We start from the raw sequence: 25,381 nt of genomic DNA on the forward strand, positions 1-25,381 counted from the left end.
CTCTTAGATCAATTTGACTGTATTTTTCAGTTGTTTTTTTTGTTGATGCATAGTGACATTAGTGGACTACTAGCTATTTGTACTCAGTCTTTATACCAGTGATATTTTAGTGGCCATAAAAAGTGCAATATGATATATTGATAGAATTTGTCAAAAGTGATATAGGTGCATATGTTGTTGTATATGTGTGTATCACTCAGATATGATCATAAGAGCTTAGTATAAGAGGCGGCACACCTCCATGGTTAGATTAAGACAGTAGTAAGTTGGTTGTACTGTAATCTGTTCCACTTCGTTTCTTCTTGGTAATTTTAATGACTGATGTTGATTTCCCTCTCGGTGCCCAGTGATAAATTTGTATGTCTCCAAATTTAAATTTGGCCCCCGGATGTTGTGTATCTGTATCTACTGGGTCATCGAGAGGGCAATCCGGAATGTATATCATGGTAGAGTCAAATGTTACTTTGCATGTTATTCCGGAAAAGACCGGGTTTTGTGATTTAGTTTTACGTTTCAATAAAAAGATGGCACACTTTTGAAGTTGGCGTTCATTATAACTCATTTATGTAGATTGTAACGGAGTCAACGTTACAACAGTCTATAGAAATCAAACATTGTCAAAGTACATATGGAATTATACAAATTTATCAATAGCAGTTTAGGATCTACAGTTTGGAAGTTTGTATATATTAACTGAATAATGATTAAAAGTTTTGTAAGCATTGCTGCAGGGTACAAAAATTGCAGTCGTGTTTATTGTTGACCTTGTTATGATTTTTACAGAGATAAAGCCAGTGTTGATACAGAGGAGGACTTCCTGCCCAGCCCCATGGCCCGCTATCGTCAACTTCTCTTTGCCGCCCTCAAATTCTGTCTGGCCATGCTGACCTCATGGGCATAGAAAACCAGGACTGTGGCAATCAAGTGAATATCTTCTCCAGCTATATTTGTTTAATGCAGAGCCCCTTATGGACCCAAAGCAGTATTTAGATAGTTCCCTAGAAGTCTAGAAATCAAGTAGAATTAATCATGTTTTGACTTGTGGGTATCAGTGTTCATAAGCAATTGACATGTTCTTGTAGACATAATTTCATAGGTAAGATATAGATTAGAATCGAATAACTGATACATACATTTTAAAAAATAATGTCATGGGAATACTGAATTGTAAAATCCATGAACGTAAGACCCCAACTACATTGTTAACCAATCCATGCTGTTATAGGTGATGCATTTTATCTTATCTCACGGAGAAGTTTTCCACGGAGCCCAGTTTAAGTCTCCCAGCTCTACGTGAACTAGCTCTAACTACAGCGGTACTGACCCGAGCTAACTCCAGAGGTAAGTACTGTTATGTTTGTCGAAGCTGATTCTGTTCATTATGACATTTTAACTAGTAATATTGTTTTTCAAACATTTAGTTAAAAATGTTTAAACGATATATGTATCTTCATTTCTAATGTTCTACAAAACAGGCATTCCAGATGCAGAATTTGATGATCTTGACCCAGCTGGAATAGAAAGGTCAAAAGGTCAGGATTGAGAGACAAATGTTGGCACTGATGCCAAAGTACTGTATATCAGAGAGAGTCAAAAAACAACTCAAGTTACTGGAGTTTGACGAGTCGACTCAGGGAAAGGACTTAAGTTCGGAAATTCGCGGTGGTATTTTTAGAAGTGTCCTCCAATGTGACCTCCTATTGTCGAGCTGTCATCTCAACCTCAGGTAAAACAACAAATTTAAGGACGTATCTTGTCAGATTGTCAATTAAGTGTTGATAACCTGTAAGAGCTGCTAAAAAGTTTTGAATTTGTAAATCTTTCACTTTAAATTTATGTGTGTAAGGGGCCAAAAATTATGTTGTTACCTATATAAAGTGTCAGAAGCAGATAATACATTTATAAACATTGTTTAGTGTTGGGCATCAATAATGATATGGCAAACTTTATAAAATATTATGGACAAATAATAACTTTGTAAATTTACATATAAATCACTGTGTCAGGAGATAAATCATATCGAAAATAAATACTTAAAAACGAGAAAATTTGGGCGCATACGTATCTTAGCCCAAATACAAGTAGGAATGCATTGGCGCAAATAAATTTTTGCGCTTCCACTTGCCATTAAATCAGGGACCTGTAAATATATATAAATGTGATACTTTTTATCCAACCCGTATTTGTCTTTTTAGTTAGTCAATCACGGAAACACATTTCAATATAATCACTCTCGTAGTTAGGTAAACATTCGTCAACATTTCTGTTGTGTTGCAATCACATGGACGTGGCACAATGTTAAATTTTATTTTAAATAAAAGAAATAGAGTATTTACGCATTTTATTCATATCAAAACAATGAAGTTACTTTGATAAATGGTTATCATAATCAAGTATTGTCTGCAAGCTCAATCACCATGCTTGATTGCATTGTTTACCTCGGGGCGATAGATGCTTTACATGGCAAGAAGCCAAACTTTGAAGGTGCTGTAGTAAGTATCGGGTAACAACTAACAATAATTTTATTAAATTAAAATTTGGTTTAAATTTCTTGATCGAACCGACCATGTACAGTGCTTGTGTGTATATAAAATCCAACAGCCCTTCGATATTATGTGATCGCGCATTCCATTTACATGTACTTAATATGTGAAAGCTTTGAGGCAAAGGCACTAAAATTAGTTTTGCGCTAAATATTCTTGTTTTACAGTCACATTTATGGAATTGTTATCCTTATTCTTTCTCAGAAGCATTTACCATATTGTAAATGTTAAGTTATATCAGCATCAGGAAAACATATTGTAACTCTTTGTAATGTCAAATTTTTTTTTTCAATTTATAGGACAAACCTCACAGTTTTCTAGATTTCTGTTTCGGTCGAGTCTGGATGAAGCCCTTGCTAGAGACCTAGGAAGTACTGATGTTAAGTTATTGATAGCACTAGAGGTCAGAGGTCAATACCTGTTTGTTATATTGAATAATTTCCTTCTCTCTGATTGGCTGAGATCCAACAATGTTAGAAAAATAATACACTATATTGATCTGCACGTCAGCTTTCAGGTCAATATAAGAAATTATTGCAGGTCAATATAATAAATCATGTGACCCTCCAGGTCAATATAAGGAATTATTGCAGGTCAATATCAGGAATTATTGACATGTTCCATTTTTTCTGTAACAATGTGTTCTTGTTGAAATTTCTTGTTAAAACTTTCAATTAAAGCAAAGAAACAGTCTTGTAGGAGTTTGCTATCATTTAATCATGTGATAAGATAAATATTGCTATTTTTTGTGGTTAATACGATGATTTAGACACCTAAAGAGTACAATATTCACTGAGCCCAAATATTGTACTTCGAAGATGGCTAAATCATCGTATTGACCTAAAAAACAGCAATAATTGTATATTATTACATAAAAGGGTAGAGGTCTTTATTTTTAAACATTTCTTGTTTTAAATGTGCTTGTAACATATCTTGTTGCAGACACTTCATTCCTGAGTAGCAGTACAGTCCAGGCCCCCAGCCTAGAGATGGTGGTGTACCAACTCCCTCAGTGTGCCAACCACTTCATGTCTGTGAACGGGAGTCACAAACAACACCTCTGTAAACTACAGAGTATGGCTGATCTTAGTACAGACGACCTCAAACAGGTAAAGACACAAACAACATCTCCGTAAACTGCAGAGTCTGTCTGACCTTAGTACAGACGACCTCAAACAGGTAAAGACACAAACAACATCTCCGTAAACTATAGAGTCTGGCTGACCTTAGTACAGACGACCTCAAACAGGTAAAGACACAAACAACACCTCCGTAAACTACAGAGTCTGTCTGACCTTAGTACAGACGACCTCAAACAGGTAAAGACACAAACAACATCTCCTTAAACAGGTAAAGACACAAACAACATCTCCGTAATTACAGAGTCTGTCTGACCTTAGTACAGATGACCTCAAACAGGTAAAGACACAAACAACACCTCCGTTAACTACAGAGACTGATCTTAGTACAGACGACCTCAAACAGGTTAAGACACAAACAACATCTCCGTAAACGACAGTGTCTGGCTGATCTTAGTACAGACGACCTCAAACAGGTAAAGACACAAACAGCATCTCCGTAATTACAGAGTCTATCTGACCTTAGTACAGACGACCTCAAACAGGTAAAGACACAAACAGCATCTCTGTAAACTACAGAGTCTGTCTGACATTAGTACAGACGACCTCAAACAGGTAAAGACACAAACAACATCTCCGTAATTACAGAGTCTGACTGATCTTAGTACAGACGACCTCAAACAGGTAAAGACACAAACAAAACCTCCGTAAACTACAGAGTCTGTCTGACCTTAGTACAGACGACCTTAAAAGGTAAAGACACAAAACCTCCGTAAACTACAGAGTCTGTCTGACCTTAGTACAGACGACCTCAGACAGGTAAAGACACAAACAACACCTCTTTAAACTACAGAGTCTGACTGATCTTAGTACAGACGACCTCAAACAGGTAAAGACACAAACAACACCTCTGTAAACTACAGAGTCTGACTGATCTTAGTACAGACGACCTCAAACAGGTAAAGACACAAACAACACCTCCGTAATTACAGAGTCTATCTGACCTTAGTACAGACGACCTCAAACAGGTAAAGACACAAACAACATCTCCGTAATTACAGAGTCTATCTGACCTTAGTACAGACGACCTCAAACAGGTAAAGACACAAACAAAAACTCCGAAAACTACAGAGTCTGACTGATCTTAGTACAGACAACCTCAAACAGGTAAAGACACAAACAACACCTCCATAATTACAGAGTCTATCTGACCTTAGTACAGACGACCTCAAACAGGTAAAGACACAAACAACATCTCCGTAAACTGCAGAGTCTGTCTGACCTTAGTACAGACGACCTCAAACAGGTAAAGACACAAACAACATCTCCGTAAACTATAGAGTCTGGCTGACCTTAGTACAGACGACTTCAAACAGGTAAAGACACAAACAACACCTCCGTAAACTACAGAGTCTGTCTGACCTTAGTACAGACGACCTCAAACAGGTAAACACACAAACAACACCTCTGTAAACTACAGAGTCTGTCTGACCTTAGTACAGACGACCTCAAACAGGTAAAGACACAAACAACACCTCCGTAAACTACAGAGTCTGTCTGACCTTAGTACAGACGACCTCAAACAGGTAAAGACACAAACAACATCTCCGTAAAGAGGTAAAGACACAAACAACATCTCCGTAATTACAGAGTCTGTCTGACCTTTGTACAGATGACCTCAAACAGGTAAAGACACAAACAAAACCTCCGTTAACTACAGAGACTGATCTTAGTACAGACGACCTCAAACAGGTTAAGACACAAACAACATCTCCGTAAAGGACAGTGTCTGGCTGATCTTAGTACAGACGACCTCAAACAGGTAAAGACACAAACAGCATCTCCGTAATTACAGAGTCTATCTGACCTTAGTACAGACCTCAAACAGGTAAAGACGACCTCAAACAGGTAAAGACACAAACAACATCTCCGTAATTACAGAGTCTATCTGACCTTAGTACAGACGACCTCAAACAGGTAAAGACACAAACAAAACCTCCGTAAACGACAGAGTCTGACTGATCTTAGTACAGACAACCTCAAACAGGTAAAGACACAAACAACACCTCCATAATTACAGAGTCTATCTGACCTTAGTACAGACAACCTCAAACAGGTAAAGACACAAACAACATCTCCGTAATTACAGAGTCTATCTGACCTTAGTACAGACAACCTCAAACAGGTAAAGACACAAACAACACCTCCGTAATTACAGAGTTTATCTGACCTTAGCACAGACGACCTCAAGTAGGTAAAGACACAAACAACATCTCCGTAATTACAGAGTCTGACTGATCTTAGTACAGACGACCTCAAACAGGTAAAGACACAAACAAAACTTCCGTAAACTACAGAGTCTGGCTGACCTTAGTACAGACGACCTCAAACAGGTAAAGACACAAACAATATCTCCGTAAACTACAGAGTCTGTCTGACCTTAGTACAGACGACCTCAGACAGGTAAAGACACAAACAACACCTCTTTAAACTACAGAGTCTGCCTGACCTTAGTACAGACGACCTCAAACAGGTAAAGACACAAACAACACCTCAAACAGGTAAAGACACAAACAACACGTAATTACAGAGTCTATCTGACCTTAGTACAGATGACCTCAAACAGGTAAAGACACAAACAACACCTCCGTAAACTACGGAGTGTGGCAGACCTTAGTACAGACGACCTCAAACAGGTAAAGACACAAACAACACCTCAGTCTGTAAACTACAGAGTCTGACTGATCTTAGTACAGACGACTTCAAACAGGTAAAGACACAAACAACACCTCCGTAATTACAGAGTCTATCTGACCTTAGTACAGACGACCTCAAACAGGTAAAGACACAAACAACATCTCCGTAATTACAGAGTCTATCTGACCTTAGTACAGACGACCTCAAACAGGTAAAGACACAAACAACACCTCCGTAAACTACAGAGTCTGACTGATCTTAGTACAGACGACCTCAAACAGGTAAAGACACAAACAACAGTCTCCGTAAACTACAGGAGTCGTAATTGTCTATCTGACCTTAGTACAGACGACCTCAAACAGGTAAAGACACAAACAACACCTCAGGTAAAGACACAAACAACAACTCCGTAAACTACAGAGTCTGGCTGACCTTAGTACAGACGACCACAAACAGGTAAAGACACAAACAACACCTCCGTAAACTACAGAGTCTGTCTGACCTTAGTACAGACGACCTCAAACAGGTAAAGACACAAACAACATCTCCTTAGTACAGAACCTCAAACAGGTAAAGAGTTAACTACAGAGACTGATCTTAGTACAGACGACCTCAAACAGGTAAAGACACAAACAACATCTCCGTAAACGACAGAGTCTCTCTGACTTAGTACAGACGACCTTAGACACAAACAACATCTCCGTAAATTACATAGTCTACAGACGACCTCAAACAGGTAAAGACACAAACAACATCTCCGTAATTACAGAGTCTATCTGACCTTAGTACAGACGACCTCAAACAGGTAAAGACACAAACAGCATCTCTGTAAACTACAGAGTCTGTCTGACCTTAGTACAGACGACCTCAAACAGGTAAAGACACAAACAACATCTCCGTAATTACAGAGTCTGACTGATCTTAGTACAGACGACTTCAAACAGGTAAAGACACAAACAACACCTCTGTAAACTACAGAGTCTGGCTGACCTTAGTACAGACGACCTCAAACAGGTAAAGACACAAACAATATCTCCGTAAACTACAGAGTCTGTCTGACCTTAGTACAGACGACCTCAGACAGGTAAAGACACAAACAACACCTCCGTAAACTACAGAGTCTGTCTGACCTTAGTACAGACAACCTCAAACAGGTAAAGACACAAACAACACCTCCGTAATTACAGAGTCTGACTGATCTTAGTGCAGACGACCTCAAACAGGTAAAGACACAAACAACACCTCTGTAAACTACACAGTCTGGCTGATCTTAGTACAGACAACCTCAAACAGGTAAAGACACAAACAACACCTCCGTAATTACAGAGTCTGACTGATCTTAGTACAGACGACCTCAAACAGGTAAAGACACAAACAACATCTCCGTAATTACAGAGTCTATCTGACCTTAGTACAGATGTCCTCAAACAGGTAAAGACACAAACAACACCTCCGTAATTACAGAGTCTATCTGACCTTAGTACAGACGACCTCAAACAGGTAAAGACACAAACAACACCTCTGTAAACTACACAGTCTGACTGATCTTAGTACAGACAACCTCAAACAGGTAAAGACACAAAAAACACCTCGTAATTACGTAATTACAGACGACCTCAAACAGGTCTAGTCTGACCTTAGTACAGACGACCTCAAACAGGTAAAGACACAAACAACATCTCCGTAATTATAGAGTCTATCTGACCTTAGTACAGACGACCTCAAACAGGTAAAGACACAAACAAAACCTCCGTAAACTACATAGTCTGTCTGATCTTAGTACAGACGACCTCAAACAGGTAAAGACACAAACAACACCTCCATAATTACAGAGTCTATCTGACCTTAGTACAGACAACCTCAAACAGGTAAAGACACAAACAACATCTCCGTAATTACAGAGTCTATCTGACCTTAGTACAGACAACCTCAAACAGGTAAAGACACAAACAACACCTCCGTAATTACAGAGTTTATCTGACCTTAGTACAGACGACCTCAAACAGGTAAAGACACAAACAAAACCTCCGTAAACGACAGAGTCTGACTGATCTTAGTACAGACAACCTCAACCAGGTAAAGATACAAACAACACCTCCATAATTACAGAGTCTATCTGACCTTAGTACAGACGACCTCAAACAGGTAAAGACACAAACAACATCTCCGTAAACTGCAGAGTCTGTCTGACCTTAGTACAGACGACCTCAAACAGGTAAAGACACAAACCTCCTAAACTATAGAGTCTGGCTGACCTTAGTACAGACGACCTCAAACAGGTAAAGACACCAACAACACCTCCGTAAACTACAGAGTCTGTCTGACCTTAGTACAGACGACCTCAAACAGGTAAAGACACAAACAACATCTCCGTAAACAGGTAAAGACACAAACAACATCTCCGTAATTACAGAGTCTGTCTGACCTTAGTAAAGATGACCTCAAACAGGTAAAGACACAAACAACACCTCCGTTAACTACAGAGACTGATCTTAGTACAGACGACCTCAAACAGGTTAAGACACAAACAACATCTCCGTAAACGACAGTGTCTGGCTGATCTTAGTACAGACGACCTCAAACAGGTAAAGACACAAACAGCATCTCCGTAATTACAGAGTATATCTGACCTTAGTACAGACGACCTCAAACAGGTAAAGACACAAACAGCATCTCTGTAAACTACAGAATCTGTCTGACCTTAGTACAGACGACCTCAAACAGGTAAAGACACAAACAACATCTCCGTAATTACAGAGTCTGACTGATCTTAGTACAGACGACCTCAAACAGGTAAAGACACAAACAAAACCTCCGTAATTACAGAGTCTGACTGATCTTAGTACAGACGACCTTAAAAGGTAAAGACACAAACAAAACCTCCGTAAACTACATAGTCTGTCTGACCTTAGTACAGACGACCTCAAACAGGTAAAGACACAAACAACACCTCCGTAAACTACAGAGTCTGTCTGACCTTAGTACAGACAACCTCAAACAGGTAAAGACACAAACAACACCTCCGTAATTACAGAGTCTGACTGATCTTAGTACAGACGACCTCAAACAGGTAAAGACACAAACAACACCTCCGAAAACTACAGAGTCTGTCTGACCTTAGTACAGACAACCTCAAACAGGTAAAGACACAAACAACATCTCCGTAATTACAGAGTCTGACTGATCTTAGTACAGACGACCTCAAACAGATAAAGACACAAACAACACCTCCGTAATTACAGAGTCTATCTGACCTTAGTACAGTCGACCTCAAACAGGTAAAGACACAAACAACATCTCCGTAATTACAGAGTCTATCTGACCTTAGTACAGACGACCTCAAACAGGTAAAGACACAAACAACACCTCTGTAAACTACACAGTCTGACTGATCTTAGTACAGACAACCTCAAACAGGTAAAGACACAAACAACACCTCCGTAATTACAGAGTCTATCTGACCTTAGTACAGACGACCTCAAACAGGTAAAGACACAAACAACATCTCCGTAATTACAGAGTCTATCTGACCTTAGTACAGACGACCTCAAACAGGTAAAGACACAAACAAAACCTCCGTAAACGACAGAGTCTGACTGATCTTAGTACAGACAACCTCAAACAGGTAAAGACACAAACAACACCTCCATAATTACAGAGTCTATCTGACCTTAGTACAGACAACCTCAAACAGGTAAAGACACAAACAACATCTCCGTAATTACAGAGTCTATCTGACCTTAGTACAGACAACCTCAAACAGGTAAAGACACAAACAACACCTCCGTAATTACAGAGTTTATCTGACCTTAGTACAGACGACCTCAAACAGGTAAAGACACAAACAACATCTCCGTAATTACAGAGTCTATCTGACCTTAGTACAGACGACCTCAAACAGGTAAAGACACAAACAACATCTCCGTAAAGTACAGAGTCTATCTGACCTTAGTACAGACGACCTCAAACAGGTAAAGACACAAACAACACCTCCGTTAACTACAGAGACTGATCTTAGTACAGACGACCTCAAACAGGTAAAGACACAAACAACATCTCTGTAATTATAGAGTCTGTCTGACCTTAGTACAGACGACCTCAAACAGGTAAAGACACAAACAACATCTCCGTAAACTACAGAGTCTGTCTGACCTTAGTACAGACGACCTCAAACAGGTAAAGACACAAATAACACCTCCGTTAACTACAGAGTCTGGCTGATCTTAGTACAGACGACCTCAAACAGGTAAAGACACAAACAACATCTCCGTTAACTACAGAGACTGATCTTAGTACAGACGACCTCAAACAGGTAAAGACACAATTAAACAACATCTCCGTAAACGACAGTGTCTGGCAGATCTTAGTACAGACGACCTCAAACAGGTAAAGACACAAACAGCATCTCCGTAATTACAGAGTCTATCTGACCTTAGTACAGACGACCTCAAACAGGTGAAGACACAAACAGTATCTCTGTAATCTACAGAGTCTGTCTAACCTTAGTACAGTCGACCTCAAACAGGTAAAGACACAAACAACATCTCCATAATTACAGAGTCTGACTGATCTTTGTACAGACGACCTCAAACAGGTAAAGACACAAACAAAACCTCTGTAAACTACAGAGTCTGTCTGACCTTAGTACAGACGACCTTAAAAGGTAAAGACACAAACAAAACCTCCGTAAACTTCATAGTCTGTCTGACCTTAATACAGACGACCTCAAACAGGTAAAGACACAAACAACACCTCCGTAAACTACAGAGTCTGTCTGACCTTAGTACAGACAACCTCAAACAGGTAAAGACACAAACAAAACCTCCGTAATTACAGAGTCTGACTGATCTTAGTACAGACGACCTCAAACAGGTAAAGACACAAACAACACCTCCGAAAACTACAGAGTCTGTCTGACCTTAGTACAGACAACCTCAAACAGGTAAAGACACAAACAACACCTCTGTAAACTACAGAGTCTGACTGATCTTAGTACAGACAACCTCAAACAGGTAAAGACACAAACAACACCTTCGTAATTACAAAGTCTATCTGACCTTAGTACAGACGACCTCAAACAGGTAAAGACACAAACAACATCTCCGTAATTACAAAGTCTATCTGACCTTAGTACAGACGACCTCAAACAGGTAAAGACACAAACAAAACCTCCGTAAACGACAGAGTCTGACTGATCTTAGTACAGACAACCTCAAACAGGTAAAGACACAAACAACACCTCCATAATTACAGAGTCTATCTGACCTTAGTACAGACAACCTCAAACAGGTAAAGACACAAACAACATCTCCGTAATTACAGAGTCTATCTGACCTTAATACAGACAACCTCAAACAGGTAAAGACACAAACAACACCTCCGTAATTACAGAGTTTATCTGACCTTAGTACAGACGACCTCAAACAGGTAAAGACACAAACAACATCTCCGTAATTACAGAGTCTATCTGACCTTAGTACAGACGACCTCAAACAGGTAAAGACACAAACAACATCTCCGTAAAGTACAGAGTCTATCTGACCTTAGTACAGACGACCTCAAACAGGTAAAGACACAAACAACATCTCCGTAAACTACAGAGTCTGACTGATCTTGGTACAGACGACCTCAAACATGTGAGACACAAACAACACCTCCGTTAACTACAGAGACTGATCTTAGTACAGACGACCTCAAACAGGTAAAGACACAAACAACATCTCCGTAATTATAGAGTCTGTCTGACCTTAGTACAGACGACCTCAAACAGGTAAAGACACAAACAACATCCCCGTAAACTACAGAGTCTGTCTGACCTTAGTACAGACGACCTCAAGCAGGTAAAGACACAAATAACACCTCCGTTAACTACAGAGTCTGGCTGATCTTAGTACAGACGACCTCAAACAGGTAAAGACACAAACAACATCTCCGTAAACTACAGAGTCTGACTGATCTTAGTACAGACGACCTCAAACAGGTAAAGACACTAACAACATCTCCGTAAACTACAGAGTCTGGCTGATCTTAGTACAGACGACCTCAAACAGGAAAAGACACAAACAACATCTCCGTAAACTACAGAGTCTGGCTGACCTTAGTACAGACGACCTCAAACAGGTAAAGACACTTACAACATCTCCGTAAACTACAGAGTCTGGCTGACCTTAGTACAGACGACCTCAAACAGGTAAAGACACTAACAACACCTCCGTTAACTACAGAGTCTGACTGATCTTAGTACAGACGACCTCAAACAGGTAAAGACACTAACAACACCTCCGTAAACTACAGAGACTGGCTGATCTTAATACAGACGACCTCAAACAGGTACAGAGAAAATAATAAAATTGAAGCATAACGTACTACAAAAGATATGAAATCGGAGAAAGTGGTAATTTTTAGTCATTTAGATTATATGCCTTTTATGTATATTAATGTTTATATATGATGTATTTATCAGTTTTTTGGAGTAGAAGAGAAGCTTACATCACATCAGAGACAGAAACTCGCTAAAACTCACCTCATCATAATTGTGCACTACAAAGAGGAACAACTGCAGTACTTTGCTTGTATCCTTTATGAATGAAGCAGAATATTAGGATTTGGGCAATGTTAAAAAAGAATTCTTGAAGTTGAAGCATTAGCTTTTTTTAAAAAAAAGAGTTTGGCAATTTCTGTACATTTTCGAACATGAGGACAGGTAGGAACATTCCAAAGCTAGACCAAGCATAAATCGTAGTAATCGCCCTTGACTGTGCTACAGACATCTTGTAGAATTGTCTGTTTATGTTGTGGCACTACCTGGAGTATTATCTCATTCACTGCATTCCTGTCAATCAGCAGACACCTTTAGTTATTCTCTTTAGAGAAGTGGACAGGCTTTCGCCTACATCCACGAAATCCTGTCCACTTCTCTAAAGAAAATACATTTTTTATCTCAGTGTGTAATGTACTTCTAGTTATTGATTTCTGATTAGTTAATCTTTAATTTTTAACAGATTTGTCAGGAAGTTCCCACTCATTATTTAACGAATCTGATGCAGACTCTTTACCAGACGTAGACAGACAGCTTATGATGGGGGTGACTAGTGAAGATATCGAGACACTGAAACAGACAGCAAACTCTGCCATACACGACTCACTCCTCAAACAGATACAAAAGATTGACCAGGTAGTGAAAGGAAAGATTATGATTCCAAATATAGGGAGAAGCCATGAGAAAAAATGTACAAAAATGAAAGAAAAGAATTAGTCCATACCTCTCCCACAGTCAACATTTAAAAAAAAATTTGTTCCCCCAACCCCCCTTACAGCACAACCACCACCGTACTTCACCTTTCACCCACAGCCAAGTGTTACAGCCAAACCTTTCCCCCAGCCAATCTTAAGATATAGTTCAGATACCCTCTTCCCGATCTCCACCTTAATGATGGTTCATCTATCCTTCCATGGTCCACATTTAACTCTCTCCAACAGCAATAATTTAAAAGTGTTTCGTCCATCCCTTTCCTCCAGCCTGCCTTAAAATTGGTTCAATGTTTTGTGAGATTAAACGATTAATGGAAATTCGCTTATCATATTATGGAACATTGGAATTAGCATATTTTATTCCATAATAGGGTACAACTTGATGCAGATGGCATTATATAACACTGAATACTTGAAAATGAGAAATACAATGTACTTTTATTGAGCTATGCTTAATTTATCACCTAACTATGAAAAATGTCTATGGATTTATGTATAAACCATTGTTTGTTTTTTAGTTTAGGAATACTGTAAGTTCAGGACCCACTACAGTTTTGTGGAGGCCCTCATAAGGAGAGTAAGAAGACTTATTGAAGCTCAACACGGGGAGCTAATAAGTTATTAAAACAGACAGTGGTGGCTCCCTATAGTGAAACGATTGATGATGTCTATAAAATTTGAAATGACTTTTTAATTCCAAGTTCTTCTGACAGTGGGCTTACTTGGCTGATATCCCATGGAACTTGACGCGTTAATAGCAGCTGAAATCATTTTTGACCATGTATTTCAAGATGTTTGTGAATTAAAATGAAAACATCTACAATAAAAAGTTTCTGAATCAGATTTCTCGTGTTTGTTTTGGGTTACATACACAGTCAAACCCTGTTATTTTGTGTCCAATGTGTTCAAGAAAAAATTCTAATAAAGTGTTTAATTAATTTATTTTGGTTAATTAATGTCCTTAAATAAGTTACATATAACTAGATTAAAAGAATATAGATTTATTGAAGATCTAAGGGTATATCACTCTAACTGCATCAAAAGTCCAGTATAATCAGAACTCCACAGTGTGCAGTGCATGATAGAGGGTCAAATTGATTAAAATGTACATAATATTTTTTCTTTCTTCCTGCTCACAAATATACTGCGGTTTCATTAATATTCGTTGAGCACCAATTTTTGAGGAATTTGTTGTTGAGCAGATCCACGAAATTCAATGTTCATTCAATTGAGAAATAAAATATTTATTTGCATAGGCAATGGTTTAGTCCACAAAATTGTGTATCCTTGAAAACGTCTGTTTTTACAAAATCCATGATGGCAACAAAAATTAAAGAAACCGCAGTAAAGAGTATTTTTCATGAGATATTGAATTAGTTTCTTCTAATGTTCGGTCTTTATTGAGCAGTCATTTCAACCTTGGGTAGAATTATGATAAAATTGTTTATAAATTACAATTTATATTTTATACCTTATTGATAATATTATTATTTAAATTATTTTATACAAACATATGAACACGAGAAAGTGAACCTGAATCAAACTACATGTATATATTCTTGTGATTTTGGTGACATTTGAAAAAGTTTTTCTCACAAATAAGTCATAATTTAAAACACATTGTTTACATGTATTTGATTTTCTTCACTTTACCACTGTAAAACTCAGCCACAAAGAGGTTGTCTCTGGTGTCTACACATAACCCCCATGGACGCTGTAGGTTACAGTTATCAATGTAACGGAGGAACTGTCCATCCTGATCTAGGATGTGGATACAGTGGTTGTTAAAGTCTGCTGTCAGGATCTGACTCTGGCTGTCTGTTGTGATGCCACGTGGATCAAATGATCGCTTGGTAGTAGAGGGATGACCAGTGTATTCAAATTGGAGTTTTCCTGCCTGATTAACCACCACTACTGCACGGGCTCCATAGTCAGCTACACAGATATCCAGGTTCCTGTTTTCACTGATGTATTTAAAGTTACCAGATGAATACAGAGGTTTACCTTCACTATCAAACTGAATGGTTTGTTTCTCTGTGGAGCCAGAGTAACGGACAACTTTTGAATGTCTATAATCATTACTGTCCATGGTAACCAGGAGGTCACCAGAGGAAGTACTACAGACATTGAAAGGTTTCCACCGCTGTAGTCTGAACACTTCCTGTATCTGTTCATTTTTCACTATGTTTACAGTTCTTGTACCAATGTCTGTATAAACTAAATTTCCACTCTTTGTCACTGCTATGTCACATGGTATGTTCCAAGACTTGGTTTGGATTGATTTCAGTAGTTTGCCCTGGAGGTTGTAGAGTTTCATGATTTTATCATAACCACTTGTCCAGATTTCTTCATCACTAAGACAGGTAGCACTCCTTAATGAGTCTTTATACCCAGTGTCTATGGTGGTAATGAGCTCTGGTTCATCAAGCAGTGGTTTGACTGGAGGACAGGATACATCTTCAGGTGTCTTCAATGTGTAGCCATGTTCTTCTGTTGTAATGGACAATGCTGACAGAAAACCAAACATTTGATGGAGCTGTTCTGTGTTGATCTGATGAGGAGAAAAACTTGGTAAAGAAACGTTGACTTTAGGAGGTAAACTTCTGAATTCAGCATTCCTTGAATTGTATGCAGAGGTTAGGGAGACATCATTGGAGTCCAATAATTTCTTTATATAAACTATCCACTGTTTTACATCAGATATAATCTGTATAATTTCTTTTTCCTGTTTATTTAGAGCAGCCAAGTGTTTAGTTTTTATATCATCGATTTTAAATTTCTGTTTGTTGACAACAATGTTAATTTCTCTGTGCCAGTCTTCTCCTTGTTTGGTGACAGCTGATGTCAGTTTCTCATATAGTTTTTCCAAGTTGACTTTTTCAGAGTTTAAATCTGATGCTATTTCTTCATAAGTAGGATAGATTCTTTTTTCCAGTTCTTTGAAATCCTTGTTTAAAATTTCCTTCATGAATCTGGGTATCTGTAAGATATCTGCTAATTCATGTCCATGGTGTTTTTTTGAGGAGAGACAGGTAGAACAGACAGAAATGTCACATTTCTCACAGTAAAGTTCACAATGTTTCTGTGTGTGGTTTGAACATTTTGGGTGGTGAACGTTAGGAGTAGATCTTCTGTGTTTGTATGGTACAATATTGTGTCTTATGGATGAATCAGAGAGATGCTCCCCTACACATGCCTTACACAGGTTAATCTGACAAAGTTCACAATGACTCTGTAATGCAGCTTTTTGACACAGGTCACAGAGGAGGAGTACTTGAGCTCTGTCCAGGGGGTCCATCACTGGGGGTTTGTCAAATGGTTAGATGACCCTGAATGAAGTAAATCGAGACTTGAGTCACTGACTTAAGAAATTTTACGTAATTTCGAAAAAAAATCAATATAAAGTTTTGTTTTATTTGTGAAATTGTAGGACAAAGCTGGTTCAAAAGAAAAGGAATGATCATTTTGTAGTTTAAAAATATTGTGTAAATTTTTTTTATGTTTGAAAAATATTATTATTTGGGAGAAGATGTTAATACTTATTTGTAATATTTACAACAGTCAAAACAATTTTGATGAAGCCAGTATGATCGATCTAAAGTGGCTCTCTCGTGCTTTTAAGTTACATTTATATCTAATGCATATTACTAGACTTGAAATCAGAAATGACACCTGGAAAGATCTTATAACATATTAAATCTTAAATTTTATCTTGTCTCACCTCAAAATCCAACATGTCCTCTCTTATAGTCCCGTACACTACATTATACTTCCTTGTCTTCATTCTAAATATTTACCTGTTCTCCATATTACATGATTTAAATACCTGAGATCTGGTCCGCCTGTGTTGAGAAGTTTAAAAAAGATTAAATATTAGAATCATCCTATCTATCTCCAGTTGTGAATACATCTATTTTTTTATCTGATGGAAATCTTTAATTTTTTTTCTTTAAAAGTTTATTATTTTTGGAACTAATGTACCTGATATTTGTAAGTTTTAACGACGGGTGACTTCGTACATGTAAGGATAAGCGAAAATTGCTACAAAATAGACCCTAACTAGCAAATTCAAAGAATTGGGGTCCCCCGCTTTTGGTGTCTTTGTGGGTGAGATGTTATTTTTTATAACATATCGTGTGTAATATGAACATCTTATCATATGTCATTTATTTAGAAAGTAACATTGAAGTTGATTTTTTTTGAAGGATGAAAACCCTAATCCTGACCCTTAAAAAGTCATGGAAAAGTAAAAAAAAATCTTAAAGTAGGTCTCCAAGGTCAAGATCAAATGGTCAAAGTTTTTGATATCCAATGAAAGGTTTTTTCACAAAAATAACATATGTGAAGTATGAAAGCCCTAGCCCTTACTGTTCAAAAGTTATGGTCAAGATTAAAGTTTTTTCATAAGTACGTAAATCTTTAAGGTCAAGTTCAAAAGGTCAAAGTTGTTGATATCCAATTAAAGGACTTGCCACAAAGAATACATATGTGAAATATAAAAATCCTAGTATCTACCGTTCAAAACTTGTGACCAAAGTTAAAGTTTTTTAAAAAGTTGTTAAAAACTCCAATGTCAAAGTCAAAGGGTAAAAGTTGTTGGTATCCAATCAAAGATCTTCACAGAATAATTACATTTGTGAAGTACGAAAGCCCTAGCCCTCACCGTTCAAAAGTTATGGTCAAGGTTAAAGTTTTTTCATAAGTACGTAAATCTCCAAGGTCAAGGTCAAAAGGTCAAGGTTGTTGGTATCCAATGAAATGGCTTGCCACAAGGAATACATATGTGAAAAATATAAAAGTCCTAGTATCCACTGTTTAAAAGTAGTGACCAAGGTTAAAGTTTTTAAAAAGAAGTTAAAACTCCAAGGTCAAAGGGTAAAAATTGTTGGTAAATCAAAGGTCTTCTCACAATGATTACATATGTGAAGTACGAAAGCCTTAGTCCTCACTGTTCAAAAGTTATGGTCAAGGTTAAAGTTTCTTTCGTAAGTTCGTAAATCTCCTAGGTCAAGGTTGTTGTTATCCAATGAAAGGTTTTGCCACGAACAATAAATATGTGAAATATGAAAGTCCTAGTACCTACTATTCAAAAGTTATGCCCAAAGTAAAAGTTTGGATTTTTTGTGTAAAAATATGTCAAACTCCAAGGTCAAGGTCAAAAGGTCAAATTTGGTGGTACCCAAAGAAAGGTCTTGTCACAAGAAATACACATGTGAAATATGAAAGTCATAGCTCCACTAAATCAAAAGTTATGGGCAAGGTTAAAGTTTTTGTGACGGACAGACTGACAGACTGATCGACTGACAGACTGACGGACAGACAGACAGACAGACAAATGAGATTTAATTTCCCCTCGCTTTTGCGAAAGCGGGGGACAAAAACAGACATTTTTCTTTTAATTGCAAAAATAGTCAACATCTGGAATACATAAATTTAAAGTACATGTATGTACATGTACAAAGTACGAATATGTTTTCAACATAATATTTTTTTAAATCTCCGCAAGATAATGAGGGCGCCCACTGTTTTGAAAATATACGACAAGGAATGCATTTAATTTAGATTTTAAAAGGAAAATTACTTTCACTGTATGAATTATTTTATCACTAAATTAATTTTTTCCAGGTCCTTAAACAGCCCTTTAATTGCGAGTCCTTTTCTGACCTTGTCAAAGGTTAGTGGGAGGGGGGGGGGTCCCCTTCTCATCTTTTTTTAAAAGTTAGACATAATACATGTATAGGCATTGAAAATTGGGGCATAGCCCCCCTCCCCATCTTCACTTTCAACAGGCACCTTTCAGTATAATCAAAGAAGGGTAAGTGGCAGTGTTTCCAAGGGAAAAAATGTTAACTCCCCCAACCAACCCCCACGAAATAGGATTTCCAGGTTTGTACAATGATCATTTTTAGCTCTACTGGTCATAGATCAGAAGAGCTTATGCGATTGTAATGCGTCCGTCAGCCTTCCGTCTAGCTGTCTGTCTGTTAACAATTTTTCAAAATGCTACTCCTCATACAATTTTGCATAGGCGCTCCCCATGTAATTCTGTAAATGACGTATGATAAGTATATATATATATATATATAGGTCTACATCTCTATACTATAAAAGTATAGTGGGGTAGACCTATATATAATTATCATACGTCATTTACAGAATTACATGGGGAGCGCCTATGCAATTTTGTTCTGATTTCAGTATAACTTGGCACACAAGTAGACTATACTAGGATACATAATTCTATGCATGGGTTTTTGCTTTCGATGAACGGTGTTGCCGTGGTTACTAAAAATAGAATTAAATTACTGTGAAATTCTTTCAAAATGTAAATACAGTTTTGGTCCGATTTCAATATAACTTGGCACACAAGTAGACTATTCTAAGATACATAATTCTGTGCATCGGTTTTTGATTTCGATGAACGGTATTGCCATGGTTACTAAAAAATGAAATTTCTGTGAAATTCTTTCAAATGCTACTCCTCCTACAGTTTTTGTCCGATTTCAATACATGTATAACTTGGCACACAAGTAGACTACACTAAGATACATAATTCTGTGCATCGGTTTTGATTTCGATGAACATTGTTGCCATGGTTACTATAAAATGAAATTTCTGTGAAATTCTTTCAAAATGCTAGTCCTCCTACTGTTTTGTCCGATTTCAATATAACTTGGCACACAAGTAGACTACACTAAGATACATAACTCTGTGCATCGATTTTTGATTTCGATGAACGGTGTTGCCGTGGTTACTAAAAATGCTAAATTTACTCACATGTGCAATTTTTGTCATATGAATTGATTTACTCATATGCAAATTTCGCACAGTTGAGTAAATTTACACCTAGTCAGGACTAGGTGCAAATTAACTTTTGCATACACTTTGTAGCAAATTATTATTATTATTATTATTATTATTATTATTATTATTATTATTTTATTAATTTATAAAGCGCAAAATCACATTTAGTTTCTATGCGCTGTACAATGGTTTTTGCTAACATTTAATAACAATATATCAATAAAACCTATAAATTTGATATTGAAAGTAAATAATCAATAAAACAAAGAAGGACCTCATATAAAACATGGTAGTAAGATGAAATTGGTTAACATAGACAGGCAAAATAAAATGAAAATAAAAACTGATATATACACAGGATAGTTATTCTGAATTTGAGTTTACGAGAGGTTACACATGGAGTCCTTGATGTTGTACTGGAATTTTACATATATTCCATTCATACGACATGATTTGCATACCTAAGTATATTTTACTCATATGTAAATTAATCACATGTGCAATTTCTGTCGTATGAACTCATTTGTTCTCATGTAAATTTTGCACAGTTGAGCAAATTTACACCTGGTGAGGACTAGGTGCAAATTAACTTTTTCATACATGTTGTAGCAAATTATTTGTTCTTGTGAGTAAATTTTGTCGTATGAACACGCAGCAAATTTACTTATGTACATGTATGTTTATTGCATAAATCTACATTTTAAGTGTTGTTTCGGTTGTTAATGCATTGTAAAGTGTATAATATCAGTCTATTTTTAAAAAGGGAAACAAGCTAGATCCAAATAACTACAGACCCATTTCTATTTTACCGACATTATCAAAAATTATAGAAAAACATGTGGCAAAATATGTACGATTACTTGTTTCAGACTTTGGTCTGTTAATAAAATCTCAATCAGGTTTCAGAGAATTGCACTCATGTCAAACAGCCCTTACAAAAATTACAGATAAATGGTTATATGAAATGGACCAAGGCAAACTTGTTGGTACTGTCTTTCTCGACTTCAGTAAGGCATTTGACTTAGTAAATCATGAAATTCTTCTAAAAAAGCTACAGTGCTATAATTTTAATGAAATAACTTTACATTGGTTTAGATCGTATTTAAGTGACAGACTTCAAAGTGTACATCTGTCTAACAAAGAATCATCTTATCAGCAAGTCACAGCGGGAGTTCCACAGGGGTCAATACTAGGACCTCTTTTGTTTTTACTGTACATTAATGATCTCCCACTTTATATCAAAAATTCAAACATAGATTTGTTTGCCGATGATGCCACTTTACATGTTTCAGGCAAAGATTCCCAATCTATTGTAAATTCATTATCAATGGATATTGTTTGTATAGAAAAATGGTGCACTCAAAATTAAATGATACTTAATGCCTCAAAAACTAAATGCATGTTAATAGGGACACATCAGAAGAGATCAAAATTCTTAGACCATGATTTTCCTTTATTTGTTTCGAACCCGAAATTAGACAGTGTAACACATGAAAAAATTCTTGGGGTATATTTAGATAATTCTTTACAATATAATGTACATATCGACCATGTGTGTAAAACTCTGTCACGTAAAATTTCAGCACTCCGTAGAATTAAAAAGTATCTTCCTCTCCAAACAAGCAAGTTGTTTTATAATGCATACATTATGCCTACAATTGATTACTGCCTAACAATTTGGGGAAATACGTCCAGATCAAATCTTGACAGAATTCATAAACTTCAAAAACGTGCTGCGAGGTATATTTTAGATGCTCCCCCTGATGCACCCTCTAGACCTCTTTTTGATGAACTTGATTGGCTTACTGTTTATGAACAGCTTACTGTAAATAAATATGTATTGTTATATAAATCCCTCTTTAATTACTGTCCTACTTATTTACATGAAATGTTTAAATTTCAAATTAATAGCCAATATACTCTTCGATCTGAATCAAATGTTGATTTGTGTGTACCAATTCATAAATGTAAACTTTTTGAAAATTCCTTTCAGTACTCTGGTGCCATTTTATGGAATGCTTTACCAGTGCACATAAAAATGTCACCAACTCTAAATGCTTTCAAGAAACAAGTAAAACTTTATGTAAAACAATGTCAGAATAATTTGTGATTCATGTTTATTTGTATTTGTATATTTATGTATATATTTATAATAAGTCTGTATATGTATAACTATGTATCTTATATTGTTGATTGTCAGAAGGCCCTGGGGAAGAATAGTGCTTGCACTAATCAGGTTACCTTCTTTAAATAAAGTATTATTATTATTATTATTATTATTATTATTATTATTATTATTATTATTATTATTATTATAAACATGGCGGCTAGAAAGGAAAAGGAAAAAAAATGGATTCTTTTATGGCCATTTTTGCTGTACATGTACTTCAAGGACAGCTGAAAGTAAAAATTTAGAGTTTTGATAAGGGTAGTGCTTTAAGGACTTTAAAGGATACGCCGGGTTGTACTAGCATAGATATTGCAACAAATGGCTTTTTCAACTCTGAAAACAAGGATTCACACTATATCTCCAGTCTCCTCTGAGATAAATTTGAATTTTCAAAATCGTGCCCATCTTGCACCCTTTCTGGCAAACCTATGATTATCCCTCTAAATTATAAAAAATATAGCTGTGGTCGCACAAACATGTGTCCTGCAGGATCCATAAGTAGTCCCCATACTATTCAAGTACAGTACTGAGTAGTCTTCATGGGAATGCTCCGGAGCTGTGATAGGTATAGGCATTGCATCAATCGGGCGGACCCCACTACAGACTGACTTTCTTCGACCTTTCTTTGATTTTAAACCAAGGTAAGCTACTGACATATAAATTGATGTTACAGGAAATTCAACAACACTGTTGAAATAAGCATTTTAAGTATTCCATGATTCATGGGGATTCGTATTTATTTCCAATTCACATTTTCTTTTAATTTTTTTTCCTGGAAAATATGTGTAACATTCAGGCAGATACTTTATAATGAACTCGCAAACTTGATGCACTGTGGATTACCACACACCAAAAAAATTATTCTACTGAAGACGCCAACCAGTAGCCAGCCATCTTTTTCTTAACACCCAACGGCTCTTCTATAGTCTTAAGGACCGAGACCAAAGCATTATCAAACTTTAAACAGTGATTTTAATAAATAATTCTTTTTTTCGTGTTTAAAATTTTTCTAAAAGTTCGCTTTTATTCGTACCAAAAAAATAAATTTATAGGATTACCCTTTAGTTTCTTTGAGGAACATTCAAAAGTTAGTCTTTTACCGAAATAGTCAAAAAATAACCTTTTTTCTATAAAAATCCACAATTTCGATAAAATTCTGAATCTTTGGATCTCCTTATTTTATAGGAAAATACAAGGATTTACTTACAGTACATAAATCTCGTCTGTACTCATAGCAAATTAACTTTTACTTACGTGTGTATATTTACTCATATGTAAATTTGCACACATAAGCAAATTTTAGTCGTATGAATGAGGTAATAGACATTGAAAATTGGGGCTTACCATCGGAGGGGGGGGGAGCATGCAGGTTCAATTTGCTATCTATATATAAAAACAATGTTGAATGACTGAGATACTTACTCGTCTTCTTCTTATTCCCATTAAGGATTAATCAATACAGGTTAATTATAAAGTTTTTTCGATTATATATGTTTAACGAATAAATTCTCTTAATTACTAAAATTGAAGTCTAGAAATTTTGTTCAATACATTTTTTTTAAAGTGTTAAATTTCTCCATGGTTAAAAATGTTGATGTACACTCTTAAAAAACTTTGAATTTTTTTTTTCAAAGTGCATTGAGTATGTCCAAAATTTAATTTTAACGCACTTTGAAAAAAATTTTCAAAGTGCGTTGATTTTGTTTCAATTTTAACGCACTTATTTTCGACGTGCGCAATTTTAATTTTCAAAGTGCGTTGCCTCACAGCTCTATTTTTTTAGGCCAAGATTAAAGTTTTCAAATATATCTCAAACTATAATGTCAAGAACTATAATTAAAACATGATAAGGACTTTTAAAATGACCCCCCCCCCCCTTCCCATTAAAAAAAGGTCCTGTCACAAAAATAACACTCAAGGAAAATGAATGAGAGAATTCCTAGCTAGTACCAATAATTGAAAAAAATTTGGGGGGTTAAAGTTTTAACTTAAGTACATGTAGATCATACTCCAAGGTTAAGATATTTAGAGTACTAGTAGTTACATGTAAAGAAGAATCAGTTGGTACCAAATGAAAGTTCTTCTCAAAAGGAATACATATGTTTAATGTGAAAGTATCAACTGTACAGGTACAGTTTCAATACAAAGTAAGCCCGATATTTATCTAAAATATGAAAGTGACTTTGCCTCCGTCGCCCGGAAAGATTTTGAGATTTGTGATTTTTTATAACAGTTTACAAAATATATATACAAAATTAAAGTGGGGGAGGATGGCAGACAATATTTTCTAAAGGAAAATAAGCACAGAAATGAGTCATTTTGAGGCTTTTCTGCATTAAACTTAGAAATGCACCAAATTAATGACATCATACTACAAGAAAGGTCCTCATTCATGCCATATTCTTTCATGATTTATATATTCATCTACTCAACTATTGTTTCAGCCAATATCATAACTTTTAAAAAACATTCAATTTTTAGGGCACATAAAAGCTAAAATTGTACCTTTTTCTTTGACTCCACAAAATTATGTGATTTTACAATATAATGAAACAACGGTTTTTTTGTTTAGTATTTTATTGCTGTAGTTTATTTCGTTGTTTGCTGGACTCTTTGTGTTGAGATTATCGTTATTTGGTGGACACTTTATAATGAGATGGTCGTAATCTGCTGGACTCTTTGAGTTGAGATTGTTGTTATCTGCTGGACTCTTTGTGTTGAGATTGTTTTTCGTAATCTGCTGGACTCTTTGTGTTGAGATTGTCGTAATCTGCTGGACTCTTTAATTGTTTGAGATTGCCGTTATCTGTTGGACTCTTTGTGTTGAGATTGTCGTT

At 36.4% G+C, this 25,381-nt stretch overlaps 2 protein-coding genes and 1 long non-coding RNA gene across 3 annotated transcripts; 2 read left to right on the plus strand and 1 right to left on the minus strand.

Moving 5' to 3' along the window:
• Positions 1–1,266: 1,266 nt before the first annotated feature.
• On the plus strand, positions 1,267–2,918 carry LOC134268601 (uncharacterized). Its single transcript, XR_009992402.1, has 3 exons — positions 1,267–1,341; positions 1,476–1,726; positions 2,843–2,918. It is a non-coding gene; the product is annotated as an uncharacterized LOC134268601 (long non-coding RNA).
• Positions 2,919–3,532: 614 nt separating this feature from the next.
• On the plus strand, positions 3,533–11,236 carry LOC134268600 (uncharacterized). The gene is made up of 29 exons (XM_062750860.1): positions 3,533–3,652; positions 3,927–4,028; positions 4,271–4,306; positions 4,615–4,650; positions 4,823–4,858; positions 5,343–5,444; positions 5,564–5,599; positions 5,703–5,738; positions 5,910–5,945; positions 7,089–7,124; positions 7,228–7,263; positions 7,507–7,542; positions 7,646–7,681; positions 7,784–7,819; positions 8,152–8,187; positions 8,290–8,325; positions 8,429–8,464; positions 8,733–8,834; positions 8,938–8,973; positions 9,077–9,112; positions 9,354–9,389; positions 9,631–9,666; positions 9,839–9,874; positions 9,978–10,013; positions 10,116–10,151; positions 10,255–10,356; positions 10,530–10,705; positions 10,900–11,005; positions 11,156–11,236. Exons 1-29 carry the CDS (start codon positions 3,533–3,535, stop codon positions 11,234–11,236), a joined length of 1,647 nt encoding a protein of 548 aa, XP_062606844.1.
• Positions 11,237–15,168: 3,932 nt separating this feature from the next.
• LOC134268602 (uncharacterized) lies at positions 15,169–17,343 on the minus strand. Its single transcript, XM_062750862.1, has 2 exons — positions 17,292–17,343; positions 15,169–16,899 (listed from the first exon to the last, which is right to left on the minus strand). The coding sequence occupies exon 2, from the start codon at positions 16,866–16,868 to the stop codon at positions 15,195–15,197; it is 1,674 nt and encodes a 557-aa protein (XP_062606846.1). The 5' UTR covers positions 16,869–16,899; positions 17,292–17,343; the 3' UTR covers positions 15,169–15,194.
• Positions 17,344–25,381: the final 8,038 nt, after the last annotated feature.

Source organism: Saccostrea cucullata, unplaced genomic scaffold (genome assembly GCF_032062105.1).
Source record: "Saccostrea cucullata isolate Sc308-1 unplaced genomic scaffold, CSIRO_AGI_Scuc_v1 ctg7962, whole genome shotgun sequence".
NCBI classification, from domain to species: domain Eukaryota; kingdom Metazoa; phylum Mollusca; class Bivalvia; order Ostreida; family Ostreidae; genus Saccostrea; species Saccostrea cuccullata.